The sequence below is a fragment of the Serinus canaria genome, chromosome 1 (assembly GCF_022539315.1).
Source record: "Serinus canaria isolate serCan28SL12 chromosome 1, serCan2020, whole genome shotgun sequence".
Lineage (NCBI taxonomy): Eukaryota > Metazoa > Chordata > Aves > Passeriformes > Fringillidae > Serinus > Serinus canaria.
The window spans coordinates 76,183,903-76,203,567 of NC_066313.1; the positions used below are offsets into that span (position 1 = coordinate 76,183,903).

A 19,665-nucleotide genomic window follows, 5' to 3' on the forward strand; every position below is an offset into this window, starting at 1 on the left:
GAGCTCCTGCAGGAAGTTTTAATTTTTAAATGAAAAGGATCACAAACATTCATATATTCCATTAAAGTGCCTTGTCTGTGGGGATGATGTCTTAGAACTAAACTGCTACAAATATTCTTCTAATCAAGCTCTAAGAGTTCCTGCTCATGAATTGCTAAGCAAAGGATAATTCTAGTCTTAGACAATTCTAAGACTAGAATTATCTAGTCTTAAAAGATCGCATAAGAATCCACTGTTAGAATTAAATTAAGCCCGAGATCTCCTTGTGTATCTCCACATGTACATACTACTGCAGTTCAGCTCAGTGTTTCACTTAATAATGATATTACAGTAGGAAATGTCATTCCTAAACATATCCAGCCATCTCAAACTCATTACCTAGAGGCCACACTGAAGGAAGCATCTATCCCCTGAATTACAACAGCTTGGAGAAGTGAAATTTAGCATTAATTCTACCAGAAAAAAGGTCATTGTGTTTCTCAGCCAACTAAAACCATAAAATTGTTAGGTTCTTCACTTACAACTATTCCCTCCCAATGTGTTCAAATATGAATGGTAGGGCACACAGCTGAAGAATCAGGGCTCACAGGTTTAACAATAATAAATGCCTCTTGACCAATTGCACTATAGCTAACAAATTCCCCATATCTTAGCAATGATCTCTTTCACACAGGAGACTTAACTATTTCCAATCTGTAGGAAAACTTCCATAATATAAACCTCCAATATTCAACAAACTCATCACTACTTTGCATCCTTTATTAAATTAGCAATGAACTAGTAGATGATTTATTGACATCTACACAGAACAAAACAAAGCAGAAACACACAATCAGAACAAGGCAATTTTTATATGTCACAGCATATGAGCAAAGAGCTGATCCCATATTTAATATCTGCACCAATATTATTCACAAGGACCAAGTCATGAACTCCTCATTTTACCTCATTCAGAGATTGCCAATGCAGATGGCAAATACATGCAACTGGATCACTGTCAAAACTGAAGACAAAGGAAGGCAAAAAATGAACACTACAGCAGTTTTAAATTGCCTTATGAATTCCCAGAGAAGCTGCATTAAAATTCAACAAAGTTAATAACCCACAATTCCCTTCAGAACATACCTAAACAGTTGTCAGCTCTTGCTGTCTCCAAAGCCTATGCAGTGGATTTGTCCCCACAGTTGTGTTTTAAACAGCAGGACAGAATGAGAACAACAGATTAGTTCCTTGCAATTATAAATGTTATCCTTTCAAAGATGCTAACTTCAAAAATGGTATACTGGGAAAAAGTAACAGAACTGTAGAACTTCAGTAAGACATAATTATAGCCCATATAATTAAATGTCTATACTTTAAAAAAAAAAAAAAAGCTTCAAATTCTGGCTAAAAGAAACTGTCTACGCAAAAATCCACTGAAACCACAAATAAATCAGATAAACAAGCTGCAGTATATCTCCAGCTTTACAAAAACCATTCTTTCCTTTGGAAGTTTTCCAGCCTGACACTGATATTTTTCTGATCTCCTGACTGTTTTCACTATTACATATACTTTCACCATAGCAGTTCCAAATCCTCCTCAGACATTTCATGAGTTCCTACTCCCACACAGAAAAAAAAAATTATAAATCTTTCTATTCCTTTTCTCAAGTGAAAAGAAGCATTAACCAGTCTCCCACATACAATTTTGACCCCTTGTCTTTAAAGAATGACAATTCATTAACTTTGTCTAAACTATTGAAACATATACAAATTTTTTCAATTGAGTCATACACAAATTTCACATTGCCTTGCTGAAAGAATTGTCAGGTTCTCTATTAAAAACTTGGATACTGCTGATAGCATTAGGATGCTGCTGGTAGCCAAATAATATATGTTACTGACCCAACCATATCAGTAGCATCACATCAGGCTTTTCAATGTTTGTTTTACTCAGATGCTCACTTAAAGTTCATAAAACAAAAACAAACTGGCATCAAACATGTTTTGGTAACCATATTCAAAAGACAATACAAATGCAGTCTACAAATCTTGATGGTCTTAAGAGCTGCACCCTCTTTAAAGTGCTCCAAAGGAGTCACACTACAATGTGTCTATTCATAACAATTAAACAACAAAAAAGAAATCAACCTTTGATGATTCTTCTCCCAATCTTTGTAAAAATTTGGTGAGCTAAGCTCTATGTAAATGTGACAGCCAAATCCAGGAACAAAGACACACACAGCTGACCTACAGCTTAGGGCCATGCTTGTCTTTAATATAGAAAAAGCTCAGCAGGACAAAAGGAAAAGGGATGTTGGTACAATTCACTTTTCTCTAGGATCACCATAAAGCATCTCTATTTAATTAGGAACATAAACCTGATACCTGAGTGTTTTTTAGCTGTTTTGCTTAATGTTTGGTTGTTTTGCTAAAAACCCCTGAGGGCTTTCTGGTTGTTTCTCCCTCTCTTTCTCACAAACAAAGACTATTTCACAAAGATAAATTACCTTCCTGACCTGACCTAGAGAATGATGCAATAACAGCTCTAAACTTGATCTAGAACTAGCAACATGCATTGGCAATATCACAGACATTCTGTATCTTGAGGATTTGACACCAGAAGGACAACATTATAAAAGAAGAAAAAGTACTTTTCCTCTGCTGCTTAGGAGACATTGTCTAAGCCTGATTTTAAATTATTTGTGCATATTTTTAAAATGCATGTTCTTATATTCACAGTGAGACTAGCTTCCATTTGGGATTCACTCCCTCAATCTATACAGAATAAAACTCAGCCAAAGTCAGAAAAAAGTTCTTTACTCCTTATTTAATGTATCATTTGTAAGCACCTAGAAGAAGTGTTCACAAAAGAAGAAAATTCATACAAAGGGTAAAACTTTTTATTTTCTTTGCAAACCCACTGAAGAGTCATATTCTACCACAGCCACTTCCTCATATTTGGTTACCTTTTCCTAAAACCTTTCATACAAAGAATCACAGGAACAGCTCAGTTTGGAAGGGAACTCCAGAGATCACCAGGTCCAATCTTTGCAGGAAAGGGAGCCTAGACAAGATCACCTAAAACCCTGTCCAAATGCATCTTGAAAACCTCCAGTCATGGGGACTCTGCCACGTCTCTGGGAGACTGTTGCAGTGATTGACTGTTCATGCCACAAAAAAATTCTTCCTTACATCAGGGTGAAACCTTTCCCAGTGCAACTGCACCCATTGCCCCTTGACTTTGTCATGTAGCTCCTTGTGAAAAGAGAGCCTCCCTTCTCTTTGTAGCTGCCCTTTCCAACACAGACACAGCCCTTTCCTACACAAGCACTCATGTTCAAACAGCTGCAGGTTGGACAAACCTCCCCCCTCCACAAAGAAAAAAAAAGAAAAATAATAAGGGCAGCAAATAAAACTGCTTTTGGTCTTTGGTGGGGTTCACTTAGAGGACAGATGGACACAATGGTGAGCAGGACTGTTGTTTGGAGGGACTATGACAAGCTGGAGGGATGGGCCTCATGAAAATCAAACAGAACAACATACAACTTTTAAGGCCTGGGCAGCAGCCCTGCAGACAAAGGTCTGAAATGCCTGGGTGATAAGCTCCTGGCTGACGAGTCAATAGTGTGCCTCTGCAGCAATCAAGGTGAAAGACTCAAGTATGTATCCTGGATACAAATTCTTGAAATTCTTGTGTACAGAGGAAGTCTAAACTTCTTCAAGAAGTTGCTGACAGAAAAGCAGGCAGTGAAGGTGACAGTAAACACTGGAAACTGACCTGAAAGACAATGCTGGCAGACTGTAATTTTCCTTGCCAAAATTGCTTAAAACACATCTGCTCCCCTATTATCATGTAATGCCCCCAAAAAAATCAGTAAGAGCTGCTTAGTATCTTGTCTTTGCAACATTTTTCCTTCTTCTGTATCAATGACACAAATTTCAGTCCAAGAATATTAATACATTAACACTGAGTTGTAAAAGCTATTAAAAACTGGCCTTCACAAGTTGAAGAATATCCTTAAACAGAACATGCATCCTTAATCATTCCCAAGATGTTCTCTACAGCAAAATAATTAGAGGGTCCTATATAATTGTCTCCAGGGGTCATCCTAAGAATTTGGCTCTTGAGTTCTTCAAGCAAAGATTATTGCCCCTGCCATAAAAGCCTAGCTGTGTACCAGAGACACTGGAAAACAGATAAGGCAGTATTTTGACTGGTCTATCTTACTCTACCACCAACAGAAGAAACATCAAGCACAATCATATCCAATAAAACAGGTGAGAAAAGAATAAGCAAACACAAGTAAGAATCCAAGGCCAATTTTCATCAAGAAATCATTAGCTCAGTTGAAAGAAATTAATCCTACTCAAAAGGAAGAAAAATATATCCAAAGTAATCAGGAATCATCCTAAGTAACATCCTAAATGGCAAGATCAACTTATTATATCAGCAATAGAAATATTACAGTGGTTCCAAAGAATGTAAACTGAATGGGCAGGAGCTGTTCACAGCATCTCAGAGCTCACTGTGGACTAAGTCACTCCCCTCAGCCCGCACTGAGGTCTCTGTGATGCCATAACTACGCTGTTAAGCCAGATCACAAAGTCAGCTGAGGTGCCCCTGAATACCCTGCCAGCTCTGGTTAATCATTACAGGCCATGCCTATGGAACCAAAGACAAGCTCTTCTCAACACAGCTCCTTGTGGCTTCACCAAATGAGTGCCACATTTCATGTGGCAGAGCACCTTGAGATACCAGACTGCATGTCCTGCAAAGCTTTCCACAGTCATGAGCTCCTGCTCTCTTGTGTATTTATTTAACAGAGCCTCCAAGATAATTTCCCCACAATTGTATTTGAACTGCCAGCCTGCATTCAGATCAAACAATACCAGAGATCTGGAAGCTCACTTGAAAAAACATCTACCACGGAACTGTTCATGTTAAACACAGCTGTCTTACAAAAACTGTGAGTAACACTATATTCAGCATTATATGCCAGCAGTTGCATATTGCAGGAATCCAGAAGGCTTAGTCATAGGAATAATTCTTTGCAATTCATTAAAAATACAAATAATGTTCTGAAAAGCTGATTCCCATTTAAGACATCCCAACATAATGGCATAAAGAGTAGAAAAATATTTAAGCATATACATTTGTAGGTTTATTTCTAAAATACTTATTGAAATACTTCATTAAACTTCTAAACAGTAAAACATTTAGCAAATAAACCTATCACAAAGTGGACTTTGCTTAAGTTAAATTCAGTGTTTAACAAGAATTATGGACAGCAATGTTTTCAGAATTTCTAACAATAAATAGCTGCTAAAGCAGGCTTTTAAAAAATATATATTTTGTGAGAATAAACAAATCAATCTAACATGTTAAATTTTGCTACACTTCACAGAAATGTACAAATGCTGAAAATACACACAATAGGAAACTAAAGGGGCAAACAGAATGCTTACTTTCTTTGAATGCTTTACAGTAGCCAAGGAATGACAACAAGAAGAACAGGGCACACAGTAGGTCTGCTCTGCCAACAATCCCAGCAACCTTAAAAAAAAAAATAGTTTCAAATGATCAGATTTTTATTCTTAGAAAACCTGTAGCAAAGGAAAACATAGAAAGTAAAATATAGAATAGAACTGTATCACTTTTTTTCTTCAACTGGATTAGCTATATCCAGTTTTTTTAGATGTATCCTTTTTTTTTATTGGGTATTGCTTAGTATCAACTACATAAATGGTTTGGCTTTGGTTTATGAAAATTTTAGTTTATGGGACTTTTTTTAAGAAAGAAGGAGGATTTCATTACATAAAATTTAGACTCTACACAATTCCATCTGTTTTTTGGATCAAATTGCATTTCAGCAGAATACTTAGAAAACCTCAAAATATAAAACAGTTTGGGTTGGAAGCAACTTTAAATATCATCTCCTTCCAAGCCCTCTGCCTTTCACTAGACCAGGTTTCTCAGAGCTCCATCCAACCTGGCCATGAACACTTCCAGGGATGGAGCATCTACAACTTTTCTGGGCAACCTGTGCCATTGCCTCACCACCCACACACTGAAGAATTTCCTCCTAATAGCTAATCTAAATCTACTTTCTTTGAATTGAAGCCATTACATGGCTTGGAAGCCAAACATCCTGAACCACAATTAAATTGGCAGCTCTGCTGAAACACAAATCAAAACTGCTCACTTGTAGAAGACAAGCCAGCCTTCAAATTGCAATCTGAACACTAAGAATGGACAAATCCTTGCAGATTCAGGGAAAAAAAAAAAGAAAAAAGATTTCCCCCTCTGGCAGTCTTTTGTGTTGTATTAACTGACTGCACCAGAGCTACCTCCAACTGCATCTTGAAACAGAAGTTGCACTAACGCAAAAGAAAATAAGAAGCATGCCCTGTGACCTCTGCACTCGAAATCTGTGACAACCTATTTAAATCAAGTGAAATCTCAGGGCTATCTGTGAGCTGTGGGTCAAGCCCCTAAACTGTATTTACAATAACTTGTTGAGACAGAACAAGACACTTTTGGATCTTCAATTCTCAATTACACAAGTGTCAGGATAACACCACAAATTTCTTTGTGAAAATCATGACATGGAGCTGGTAGGGGATTGTATAAGCCCTGATGTTGGAACCTCACTAGAACATACACCCAGAGCAAAGATCATGGAAATACCCCTTGTTTTTCTGTCTAGCTCTGCTTCCTGCAGTGCTGAGTTCCATGTTTTCAGGAGATGTCCAGAAGCAGGTCAGAACAGTTACAGGTTTTCTTTTTAAATTCATTTTCTGTGATCATATTTCAGGGACAAAAGCAGAACTTCAGCTCTCCTGTAGTATACCAGTTGTCCCATTTTGTGTGTGGAACAGAAAGAAGAAAGTAAAAAGGAAATGGGCATTTTTTGTGTCAGGAAAACATGATGGAGCAACTATTTCCAAATAACATCAGAGAAAGAGAAATGTAGAGGCATAAGAGTATGACTGATTTCACTGCAGAGACTCTCTCCCACTTTTACCCTCAGCTTTACTTAAGCACTGTGAAAGCAGAAACTGTTGGACTCCTAAATTCAGAAAAACTTCTTGATTTAGCTACAGCTGTGCACCTAACTTCTCTGCTGCTCCTTCTTCTATCATACAAAGGAATTATGAGAATTAACTCAATAGCTGTGGAGTGCTTTGAAAGGTGAAAATAATGAAGTGTCATTCTGCTTCAGGAGCCGCTCTTCTTAATGAGATAAAAGTTAAGGTGAGCTGACACAATTTCGAAAATAAATGTCCACTTGTACAGCAAAGAGATTAAGGGGCTAATAATGCACATGGCCTCAGATGATTCCAACAGCAAAATGTTACCTAAAATGCAAGGTAAGTCATATACATTCTGGAAAGAAAGCAAATAAAGAAAAAAACAAACCAGTTTTAAATTAGTATCGGATATATTCTTATGTCCATGATTCATTTAGCATTTCATCACTGAAGTGTTACAAAGAAAAGGCCTTTTTTAGAGTAGAGAACTACAGCACAAGAGTATTTACTTGTAGGTAGAAAAATTATAGTGTTTTCCTTACATAGGTACTGAAAGCATTACACCTTTCAATATCTGTTTTACATGACAGTTTGTTTCACTGTATCAACCAAAAACCCAAAGCAGCAAACAGACGGATTCTTCACAACTTTATGTCAAAATATGTCATCTCATTTCAAAGCCAGGATGCCGGATACTTAAAACTCACAGGTTTAAAATCATAAGGAATGCTTTTTAAGAGATGCTGCCAGACACACACTCATTCTAGAACTGTAGCAGTACAAATGACTTCTTCACTGGAGCAAGATTTATTATTCACCATGTAAATCATTAGAGGCTTTTGTTCGTTCCTGAATTTTAGAAGAGGCCTGATATATAAGCGTGCTACTTTTTTTCCCTCTTCTTCCACAGTTTGCCTGAAACATTTGCAAGTCTTCAAATATGCAAGGAGACCACATCACTTGCAATTTATTTGACATGACAAAAGGCTTATTAATATTCTCATGCTGATTTAAATACATTTTTAGAGTCAAATGGAATGCAGAATAAATTTATGGATATTGATAAAGGGGTCAATAGTGGGTCTACTACAAAGTTAAGACTCAAGTGAGATTTCTCTTTACATGTCAGAACATCAAAAGCATGGAAGACTTGTTTTACTTTACTCTGACACCTAAAACTGGTTTTGGAGAGCAAATACGAGGGGCCCTTCTGACACAGTGCACTCTCACAAAGAAGTTATTGTGCAGACGAGTGAACAGTGAACACCAGAGAATGATTGTCAAGATGTTTTAGCCACACTGCCAGAAAAAGTGGCAGATTACTAATGCATAACTTTGCACCATCTCTACGTCTTCAATGCATACAAGGTCTCCAGTCAGCTGAGGGCACAGCTTTCAATAACTCTTTCCCCACCAACTGTGTGCAGATCAAATGCAAGAAGCCAAAACCACGGCATATTGTGTATAAGTGAAAAATCATATTCACATATGTAGAATGTGCACTGCAGGATTCACTGTTCATTGCTAGGACAAAATCAAAATCTTTCTTTACTTTTTTTCTGTACTTTTAGTACTTTTTCTGTATCTCAGACCTTCCAAATTCTAACAAAACTCCCAAAATATTTCCCTTATTGTGACAATTTTATATTTGATTTATTCATTATCACAAGGTCAAGAGAGCAGTGACAACATTCAGCAAGCCCACTAGCATAAGGCCTTAAGATTTTCTTAACTACAGGCACAAAAGAGCTTTTTAAGAAACCATCTTTGCTTCACAGAATTCCCACACAAAGACTTTGTGTTTTGGTCAGATATTTTAACTGATTGCTGTACATGTGCCATGCTTCTATTCTGCATCTTTACATCTTTGCTTTTGCTGGCACTATTAAAATTACTGTCAAATTTGGGTTCCCCATGTACATAATTACAGTCTGCGATTAAAAAAACCCTCTTTAATCTTCTCCTTCATATTAAAAATATAAACCCAGTTTGATCTCTCATGAAACAGGATGGTTTCCAGCCCTTTAATCACTTTCATGGCTCTTCTGAGCACTCTCCAATTTTTCCAGTGTTCTCTTTGCAGCATGGATGCAAAACTGAATGCAGTATTCTACTAGTCACATGCAAACTTCATAGAGTGCCCCATCTCCGATTTTAAAGCTCTTTGCTTTTTTTTACCAATGCAAATGGAAATGAACAGTAATTACAGAAATCCAGGAGGTAGGGAAATTCTTTAGCATAGAGCTATCCTCCTTGAGTTACTGTACTTGAATAATTTGTGCTCCTTAATAAGGTCTAGCTCGGTGGAATTACAAGCCTTGGATGTACTAACCATAATATTTGATTGTTCTATTAAGACATGTGCCAAGAGAAGTGTTAAGAATATATAAAAGCAATCTGCAGAGAAGAAGGCTACACCAGAATTAATTAGTCAAGATGGTCAAAAACTTCTAAAATAAAAATCTCTGGAGATAATGATTCAATACTTACACACTCGGTGTGCACTGGATGTACAGCAAAGAGCAAAGCAGCAAGAAGAGAGGACTTGGGAGCCAGGTTTAGACGTCTTCCTTTATTGCTGAATTGCAATCCACCCAATAATATGGAGAACACATCGACCATCAACACCGAGATAGTACAATGCAGTATTATGTTGATGACATGGAAACCAACTGGGTAGAAGCCTCCAGCAAAAAGGTAATTGATTCTATATAGAAACAAAAATATTAAGGGTAGGAATTACAGCAATGGTTAGAAAAATACAAATAGAAAAACTAAACAACCCCACAGCAGACACTGTTGCACACAAAAATAAAGTGGACGTCTCAGTACAGGTGGAGTTACCATTTATCCACCACAACAAGACATAAACAATATCCCACTCTTCAGGCCAAGTATTCTTTGGGAATATCACATGGATACAGTATCTATCCTCTCCGAACACACAGTTCAGCACCCTTATTTCAAGCTTACAGTTACTTAGAACTGGCTTTTGGTCAACAAGGTAACTTCAGTGTTGCAATACAGGAGAATCCTAGGGATAAATAACCCAGCCCACTGAGGGATGCCCATAGGCTTAAGAGCAGCCAACTTGATGAAATTTTGTTAATTAAATCCACACAGCGAGGAAACTAATATGCACTGGGACTATGATTTCTACTGACATATTCTCAGCAAGAGGTCCTAACATGTGGGTACAATCAGCATCCACCCAGAAAATAGTCAGCACATCTTGGTAACTGATTTGTGAGACTGGTTAGAGAGACACTTCATACAAGTATTAGAATCAGAAGGAAGTGTAAGTGAAAATTCAGTCTAAATCCCCATTCAAGACAAGAACTCTGAAGCAAAATGGAGGCAGAGAAGAAAAAGGGAAAACATTGTGCTATTATCCATATGCTTTTATCAGTAGGTAAGATAAACAGAAACCTAAAATAGGGGATTTTACACAGTTCTTTTGGTCAATGTGCATCTGGCATAAATGAAACCTATTAAAAAACTATACCTATTATAAATATGATGCACATAAAGGTTGGAGCTTAGGGAAATTAAGGAAACCCATTTCTTTCTTTGAAAATAGCATTTTATAGACCATCTCCACAGGCTCATCTATATTTTCAGATATTGTAATGATTGTATCCCAGTTCACTCTTTAAACAAACCAGAGTGTTATTAGAGATGGAATATATCAGAGAGAAAAGGAAAAAAAAAAAAACAGGGAAGCATGTTCTGTGTAATGCACTGAAAGCTTTAATAGGTTATAGGTTTAGGACTCTGACACGTTCAGTTGCTTATTTTTCTTGATGAAAACATGAAGAAAGCCCAATAGACAGTGAAAACCACAGTGCTAGGTACTTAAAACACTGCCACTACCCAAAAGGGTCAAAGTTTTTGCTTGAATATGAGGACTAAGAGTGGGAACACTTCTTCTGCACTTAGTCCATGGCTTGGAATGGGCAGAACAAGCACCAAGTCCCCACTGACACCATTCAGTTGCAAGGGAAAAATAAAGAAATTAAGACCAAGTCGTCGAATATTCTCTGCATTACTGTGCCAGATTGCTACACGGTCTACTGTTTGCTCAAATCTTTGTGCAAAAATCATGAGCTGTGCATCTACAAAAGTAATCCTCTTAAACCTTTAGTTATTTGACAAAACCAGCAAGTTACATATAGGCAGACATTTCAGTAGATTCTTGAGTTAGTATATTGGAAGAAGATGTGGGAAGACTATACAGTGTGCTGATAGAAAAAGGCCACAGTGCCATGATGCTATTTATAAAATAAACAACTTGACAGGTCAGCAGGAAAGCAGAGAACAAAAACTACAATAGCAGTGTAAGTGGCAGCATGGCTAAGTGAAGGGAACATACACCCACTAGTTCCTTGATGACGTGACATACTAAACCACACCACCCCTAGTACCTATTACCAGGTATAGAAGACCATCAAAACAAAATCTCTGAAAAGTAGATTTAAATACATAATGTCAAAATCATGAATATTTTGTGAAAGAAACCATTGGAAAATTAAAACACCATTTGAGACTAAGGTAGAGAACTCAAAATTGGTATTCTGGAAAGGTATCCAACTACCCTCCATCTACTTTGTTCTTGCCTTTTTTGTTGCCTCCCCCCTAAATTCAATTGAGTCAATATAGGTTAAAAAATATTCAGACCTCAAGCAAAAATACAAGTCTCACCTGAAAGTTAGGACAGTTAGCGGTCGATATGACTTATGACTGGTATTGCTGCTGAGTTTGCTACCCCAAAAGTCATGATACCACAGGTCACCAAGTGGGGTTTCTGCCCTGAGGTCCTGAAAGAAAACAAATTATCAGATCCTTAAAATTTTTCCTTTGTTCAAAGCATCTAAACTACAAACAAATTCTAACTAATACAAGCTCACACTAAGATGGGCATAGCAGGAGTTTTGTTGGCTCACTACTGACATCTGACCCACAGTACCCAAGTTTGCAATGAAGGTCAAATCTTGAATACCTGTCATTGTAAAGGTCATGATCCTGGATTCTGTAAGTAGGCATAACTACATGAAATTTAGACCTATATTTGCATCAGTTTATTATCTGGTCAATAGCTGAGATATGAAACACATAAACCTCCTTACCTCATAATTTTGTAACAAGCCTTTGATTTTAGGTGTAGGTCATCTTGCAAAGAAGGCCAACTACAAACTGCTGCAAAATAGCCACTTTTTACCAGTGCAGTAGCATAACTACTAACATAAGCATGAAATCAAGGAGACTAAAGGTAGGAAACAACAATTACTTCTTTTTGAAGCCTTGCTTTGCACAGGACTATTCAAATAGTTGAGATTGTTTTAACAATACATGAAATCAAAAATCAACATCTCTATATACTGCTCCTAAAGATTAAAAGACAGAAAGGTAATAAATTATCTTAATTTGGGGTGCAAAAGGGACTTATAAAAAAAAAACACTGCAAAGAAAAAGTCTTGCTTGCTTGTTCTTCCCTTTTATCTTAAAGCCACGCTAGTAAGGAAAAATCCAAATAAAGTGGGCTATTAAATTGGAAGCATACACTTTGGAGGGAAAATAAGGATCTTGCTAGTATCTGCCTCAGTCTTCTATGAGGACAAGCTTGGAAGTTCAAACTAACATATACTTGCCCTTCTTCTGCTTCCCTAGAGCAATTAAATACCAATTTATGCTACAGCAAGGTACATGCAGGTTAAAGACACTTGAGACAGAACCTAAGAACAAAACTGTACCAGCCTAAGAACAAAACTGTACTAGTCAGTACTACTCTTGCAACCAACAAGGGGAAAACTCTAGCCTCATTTTCTGTCTTGAAATTATTTGAGACCAATGAACCAAAGGAGGTGAACAAGACACCACAAACACAAGTAAGTTGACAAACAGGCTTGCTAGCCCCATGAAAGGTCTTACAAACCCTAGTGCCCCTCTCTTATTATTCCTACAACTCCATCTACTTACATGATTCCCACATTGCAATTCCCTTGTTTTCATTCACTCCAGTTCCTCTCCAATGCTGCTACCACCTCACTTGCCTCTATAGTATCTTGAGCACTCCTGTGGTCTCCAGTACCTTCCATCTCCCCCTTAGTCCATGCCTTATTTTTGGCTTGCACGTACTCCCAAATTACAGCCAAATTGCTGGACCCTGATGACTGGCTGCTGCTAAACTGAACTAAAAATAACTAGTTTTTTCATGCTTCTTCAACAAGAATATTCTTAACATATTCTGACATCCATCAAAAAATATAAATTAATCCATCCAAAAATACAAATTAAAAAAAAAAAATCCAAGAAGAGATTTCTTTCTATCATTTGATCAAATTTGGCCAGTATTAGTCAAATGAACAGAAGCATTCTCTAATAGGATACTAATCAATACACAGAAAAGAGAGCAGGGCAAAACTGCAGTCTGAAAGAACCCAGACTGCAGCAGTCAATTAAGGCACTCACCAGGAAATTCTTAAGAAATCAGGACTCACAGGGGATCCTACCTGGGTTTAAGAATTATCAAGGTGAAAAATTTCTTCATGCCCTCACAGTTGTTTCTACTACCAAGTAATAGCTGGAAATTTCTTTCTTCTCCCAGGACCACAATTTTAGCCTTAGGCATCTAAATTCCTGCTCCATTCCTCATCAGTATGCACAAACCCTAAAGGTCACAATTTGACTCTCAGAGCAGCAACACACTCAACCAGCATCTCACTAAATCAATACAGCCAGCTCTTCTGGGGCAAGCTGGGACAGGGATGCACACCAACACCTACTGAAGCCTTTGGACTCTGCAGGGGACAGTTGCCAGAGGGTGGTGTGGCCCTCAGACTGTTTTTTCAACCAGTAGCACTGCTCCTTATATACATAAAGTCTATGAAAGGCATACTTTTATAAATGTTAGTACTGGAAAAGAAAAGTATGTCTTCCATGTCACAGATGGTCTTCAATAACTTGAGATGGGAGATGTACAAGGCTTGATTTCCCGTTCTGCTATAATCAGCCTTCTTTTGTCTTCCATCGGAAGAAGGCAGGAAAAGCTGAATGCATGGAATTACTTAGTGATTAGATTACACTTCCATATGACCTAAAAATCTTCAATCATGTATCTTGCTCTTGTATGCAAGTTCTGTGAGAAAGTTTCTTACATCAATTTTCCTACTTGGTGAACTTACCCTAAAATAGGAATGGTTTTCTTCAAGAGACACAGCTGTTTAAAAGCTACACATGATCTTCTCTTTAAAAACCAAAAGTAGCTATCAAATAATCTCTAAATATTTGATTAGCAGCAGCTTACAGAGAGCAGAGATCAAGATTTGAAGAAAGGTCAGTTTTTTCTATATAAAGGCTTATTGAAATGACAAACTGTGACTGAAGCTCTGCTTAATCCAGCTGTTTGTCTTGCCAACCTAGTAAATAAATAAAGACAAAAGACACTGCTGTGCACCAGTTAAAATTTTGCTTAAAATGATAAGAAAGCATCTGGAAAACAGCCTTTAACTCCAATAAAATCTAATAATGGAGTGTTCCATGATATGATAGGGATGGGGTGAATTAAATGTGTATCTTTGGCTAAAAAACAATAAAAGAAATTAAAGATTGGGATGATGGCAGCTATCAAATTAACAGAGGGCACTTTGTGGTACCCAAGAAAATACTACAGTAGCAATGCTCAGTAAATCTATAAAACTACTTCAACTGCTGTCTTCCCTATTAAATAGGAATAAAATATGCTATGCTTTGTTTAACAAACTGTGCCATTTCTAGATAATCTCCCTCCCCATTAAACTGGTAAACTCATTGTCTCTGCATTTTTCTTGTGGATTTTGAATTTCCATACATCCACATGACCCCTGTGTTAAAATGATATTGTCACAAAATCCTCATTTAATTTCTAGGGAATAATAGAGGATTTTGATGTGAGAAAGAGAAACAGCCTCCCAGTTTTTCAAACATACAGACTACCTATGAATTAATTTATTTAAGCAGTTGGTTGAATTTCTCAGCATTGCCAACAGCTAGAATCTTGGTGCAAATTATTGGGTTGCATAGATAAACTGAAATACTTATAGAGTAAAGACTGAAAAAAATGGAGAGAGATCACAAGCATGGAAATTGCCAAAACAACCTGCTTTGTTTCAACATCAGTTCATTCTTTCTGGAAATGAAAATATTATAAACAGGTCCCAAATAAAACTTCACAGAATGAAACATTACCAGGAGCTGTGCAATCTAAAATACAATTCTACTTTTAAAAAAACCCAAAACAACAATGCTGTAGGTTCTTATTTTGTCTACAGTATTCTCTTGAAAGCTTTGAGATTTATTTCCACCTTGACAGATGTATTTTCCCCCCATACATCTATAACTGAAGGTATGATGACTTACACACACATAATACAAGCTTGTCTAAGGAAACAGTAATTCTGCATGATTCTAAAAGGCACATTGTGATAAGTTGCCTCTATATCTTGTGCAAGGAAAAAAAAAAGTGAATTGTGTTCTTCCAGCAGTATGAGTCTTCAGATTATCCTCTTTGTAACTCCATGGCTTCAGGAAGGCAGAACCAACAGATGAATGTGATTATTTTTACCCTGTGCTTTTTTTTTCTAAATGCTTAACAAGTACCTTCCAGAGCAGCACACAAGCTGTAACACCAATATCCATCCATGGGCATGGGCTCACTGCTACATGTGATCCTGTGAAGTGTCTCAGCAACTGAAGACACTCCACTCCTCTAAGTCAAAAGAATCTCAGTCAGAGGTTTGTTTGAATCACATGTTAACTTCTAAGCATTTCAAGGTCTGTTCATTGCATGTATCGTCAGTTTTAAAATGGAACACAAAATACTCCACCCCTATCTCAAAAAGGTACTGCTGTCACAGGAACTTTACTGGGGGAAGAAGGGAAAAGGGAGCTTTGCTTGCTCCTTCAACATTTTTATGGTATAAACTGCACCTGAAAACCCCCTGCACCCTACATGATACATTAATGATGCCTTATGTACCTGCAACCAGACTAAGAGTTTATTCACTGGTCTGATTCTGTGACCAGAGAAGTTCTGTGAAGATAATGAACAAAAATCTCCCATTAACATCCATGGGTATCAGAAAAGTTTACTGCACACTCTCACTGACATAGGAATGAGCACAAAATTAGACCTACTGGCAGTCTTGATGTACAGGTATCCTTAAATCAGGCTTAACTTGAAAAAAACACCCAATAAAACAAAATGGAAAAATGAAGTTAAAAAAAAAACAAGTAATACCCAAAGGAAGCTCTTTACTAGGCTGAAACTTTTGGGCCTATTTAGATAAACTGTTGCATTATTTCTTTTCCCATGACCATTTACGCCAAAGAGTGTAAGGAAAAGAAGAGAGACAAACCTTATTATTGATGATGGCTTCAGAATCATCAAAGACAAAATCTCCATCATAGCTGTTAGCAAAACAGAGGAAGGAAATTAATGCCACAACCATTTTAGCCCAGTATGATGGAAGGAAGAACCATGATACGTCATGGTCCAGATTAGGTTCCATTTGTGCCATTCTGTGAAATGCTGGTACCAAGTTGGGAGCTTCAGCATTATGTTGGTTGAAAATCTAGAAGAAACACATACAAGTGCATGGTTAAAGCTCTAATTCACTAAAAAAAGAATTTTAAAGGAAAGCTGTCTTGGGAGAGGAGATTAAGTTTCATATAACCTTACATTCTTTTTCTCAGTACCTCTCATAGTTACTGGAACACACCTAATCATAATTTTGTACTTCAAATGAGGAAGTAAAGGCAGAATTTACTATGGTTCGAGCACAGAGATAAATAAAAGAAATTCTTAGATGCTAAGGTAAAACTTTGGCACAGACGAATTCTAAAACCTAGAGCAAATCACTGTTTTTCTGTTTCTTACTGTTCTTTTCAAGCAATACAAACAGACGCATCAGAGGGACTGTGAAACATTTAAAAAGCTCTGCAGAAAATGATAAACATTATAATTTCCTTCCATGTTTGAAAAGCAAACACTGTCAATTGCCAAAAGAGCTAAACTCCCTTCAGTTAATCAGATTAAAGGACCTAGTCTTACACATTTCCCCATGCAAGGAATTCATACAAACATCACAGACAGACATATGGAAGTATCAGTTAATGGACTAGGCCCTAAATCTCAGCAATTCCAGCAATGACACAGCAAGACCCATAGAACTGAGACGGGACTAGTGCTCAAGAGATCACTCAGCACAAGTGCAGTTGAAGTTCCACTGCTGTAGGGACTCCTGAGGTTGTTGAGGCAGATGAAAAAGACCCTGCAATCCAAGCACACTGAATGATACATCAGTGTGGAGGTAACTAAGGCAGGAGGTTTACACCCATGAGCCACCTTTACTCGGATGGGTCTCTCTGGATGCTCCAGAGCCAGCCTTCTGACTTCTACTCTGCCTCCACTTCTCGGGGGCTCAGACACTACTGTGAGTGGTCTTATTATCAGGTGCTGGCAAGCAAAGGAAGCTATGAATGGAAAACTGTAGTAAAAGCCAGGTAGAATATGGATTTTTTATTTTGTAAGCCCAAAGAATGATAGGCACATATAGTAGCCTATCTTAAGTTTCTTCTTATTTATTTGCTTATTAAATCAACTGTTGCACTCCTGAAAATATTATGCTTAATACTTTCATACAGAAAAAATTATAATCTAGAAAAACAGCTCTAGTGCACCTCTGCAAACATTGCATTTAATGTCTTTGCACGGTCTAGGAAAAGAGCTCCAAGCATCTGGCTTCTAGAGCAGATCTGACTATTAGAGCTGCTGCAGCAATTGCTTTGCTTTTTGCTGTACCTCATTCCGGTCCCCGCATATTCCCAATTCCTGCACACACACGTGCAAAGGCACAGGCAGCACACCCTGCCACACCGGTGCCCCTCCTCGCTTTGGAGACCATATGGCGCGGCTCCCAAATTCAGATAAAATCAGTAACCTGGAACTGAACAACCTGAGAGGCTGGAGCTCCCTGGCTGAGCAAAGCAGCTGCTTTAAGAGCAGAACCTTCTCTCGCAGTAGTTCACCCTTGTGCTCGTAGTTTGACGGAAACAAAGAGAGAAAGCGTGGCTGTTTACTGAGGGAAGTGCACGGCGTCGCTCCCAACAGCACGGATACAGCATCAACACGCACCACGCAATTAAAATATTAAATCTACTCAAAATTTATTTCGCCCTGAAAGTTTCTCCCATTACGCTTGCTCTATTTATCCGGCGCACAGCTACTGCCAGCCCTCTTCCCCGCGGTCCAGGAGGCCGGTCCGTGGGGGTTCCCTTCCCCGGGCAGCGCGGTGCGGGCACCCACGAGGGACCGCCACCTCCCCGGAGCGGCGCACACGCCGCTGCCCGGCGGCCGGGGACAGGGCGGGCGCCTCCCCGCCGCCCTCCCCAAGGAAAGGCGAGCCCGAGCCGACCCGGAGAGCACCCGCCGCGCACCGCAGGCACCCCCGCGGCGGGGCGGGCACGGTGCCTCCCGCTGAGGAGCGCCGCCGCCGCGGGGTGGCTCGCACCCAGGGCGGCGCTGGCCGTGACCGGAGCCCCGCAAACTTGGGGGCGTCCCGGGCACCCGGCGGGCGGTCCCGGGGAAGGAGCCCGCCCGGGAAGGCGGCGGCAGCTTCGGGATAAGGGTCGAGGCTGGGGGGCAGGGGAGCCCCGCCGGGAGTTTGGCGGTGGCCCTGCCCCGCTCGCCGCTCCCCTTTTGTCCCGGCGGCGACGGCTCCGCCGGAGGAGGTGGCCCGTCCCGTCCGGCCCTCACCCCCCCCGGACCGGTCCCGCCAGCGGACGGGGCACTGGCGAGACCCCCGCTCGCTCCCTCGCGCGGCGTTACCTGCGAGGACACGGAGCCAGCGCGGCATCTCCCACCCGGGAGCGAAACTCTCCCGCCCGGCGAGCCCCGAGCCGGAGCGGCCGGCGGGGGAGGGGCCGCGGCCGCTGCGCCTCCGGGAACATCCCCGCAGCCCATTGGTCGCCTCCCTGCCCCGCCCCTCCATGGCCCCGCCTCCAGGGCAGCCCCGCCTGCCCATTGGCTGGGCCCGCGATGACGCGTGGTAGGCGGGGCCAGACGGGCGGAGCCGGGCGCTCACTTGCGGTGGGCGCGGGGCCGGTGCGGGTCGCTCCCCTTTCATCCCGAACTCCGCACCCTGCGCACGGGCGGGGCCGGGCGCGCTCCTGGCATCTCCCGCCGTCGCCTGCGCCGCGTTCTCTGTGCGCGCCCGCCTGCTCTGCCCCGGTGGTGGTCGTAGTTCCGCAGTTCCGCGCATCTGGTTGGCCGTGGGGTGGGGGGCTGCTCGGCTAAGCCGGGGAGAGCGGGGTCTGCGAGCACCGCGCCCCCCACTCCTCTCGCAAAGGCGAGGTTCCTGCGGTGCCGGGCGTGCACGGAGCGAGAATCCCCCCGGGAAGAGGATAAAGAGGCGGTGGGGCGGTGGCGGAGATGCGTGTTGGGGTCTCGCCGCCTGGGACGGGGAAGGGGGAGGTGAGCTGACAGAGCGTTCCAGCCTTTCTGTAAGAGGCTCTCGTCCTGCTCGGGGTGGTTGGATGCTCTCCGCGGGACAGGTACTGTAAGGAGAAAAAGACTGTATCGGGTGCCGTTAATTCGTACGTTTAAACATCACCGCG

The 19,665-nt window shown here is 40.3% G+C and overlaps 1 protein-coding gene across 1 annotated transcript in view; it reads right to left on the reverse strand.

Moving 5' to 3' along the window:
- The window catches only part of TMTC4 (transmembrane O-mannosyltransferase targeting cadherins 4), a 55,951-nt gene extending 36,977 nt beyond the window's left edge, over nucleotides 1-18,974 (reverse strand). Inside the window, exons 1-5 of the mRNA XM_009085326.4 lie at nucleotides 18,878-18,974; nucleotides 16,407-16,622; nucleotides 11,716-11,831; nucleotides 9,505-9,721; nucleotides 5,449-5,536 (exon numbers count right to left, since the gene is read on the reverse strand). Of these exons, the coding sequence (XP_009083574.2) occupies nucleotides 5,449-5,536; nucleotides 9,505-9,721; nucleotides 11,716-11,831; nucleotides 16,407-16,568 (583 nt within the window). The 5' untranslated portion in view covers nucleotides 16,569-16,622; nucleotides 18,878-18,974. The remainder of the gene's footprint in view (nucleotides 1-5,448; nucleotides 5,537-9,504; nucleotides 9,722-11,715; nucleotides 11,832-16,406; nucleotides 16,623-18,877) is intronic.
- Between the last annotated feature and the right edge of the window lie 691 nt (nucleotides 18,975-19,665).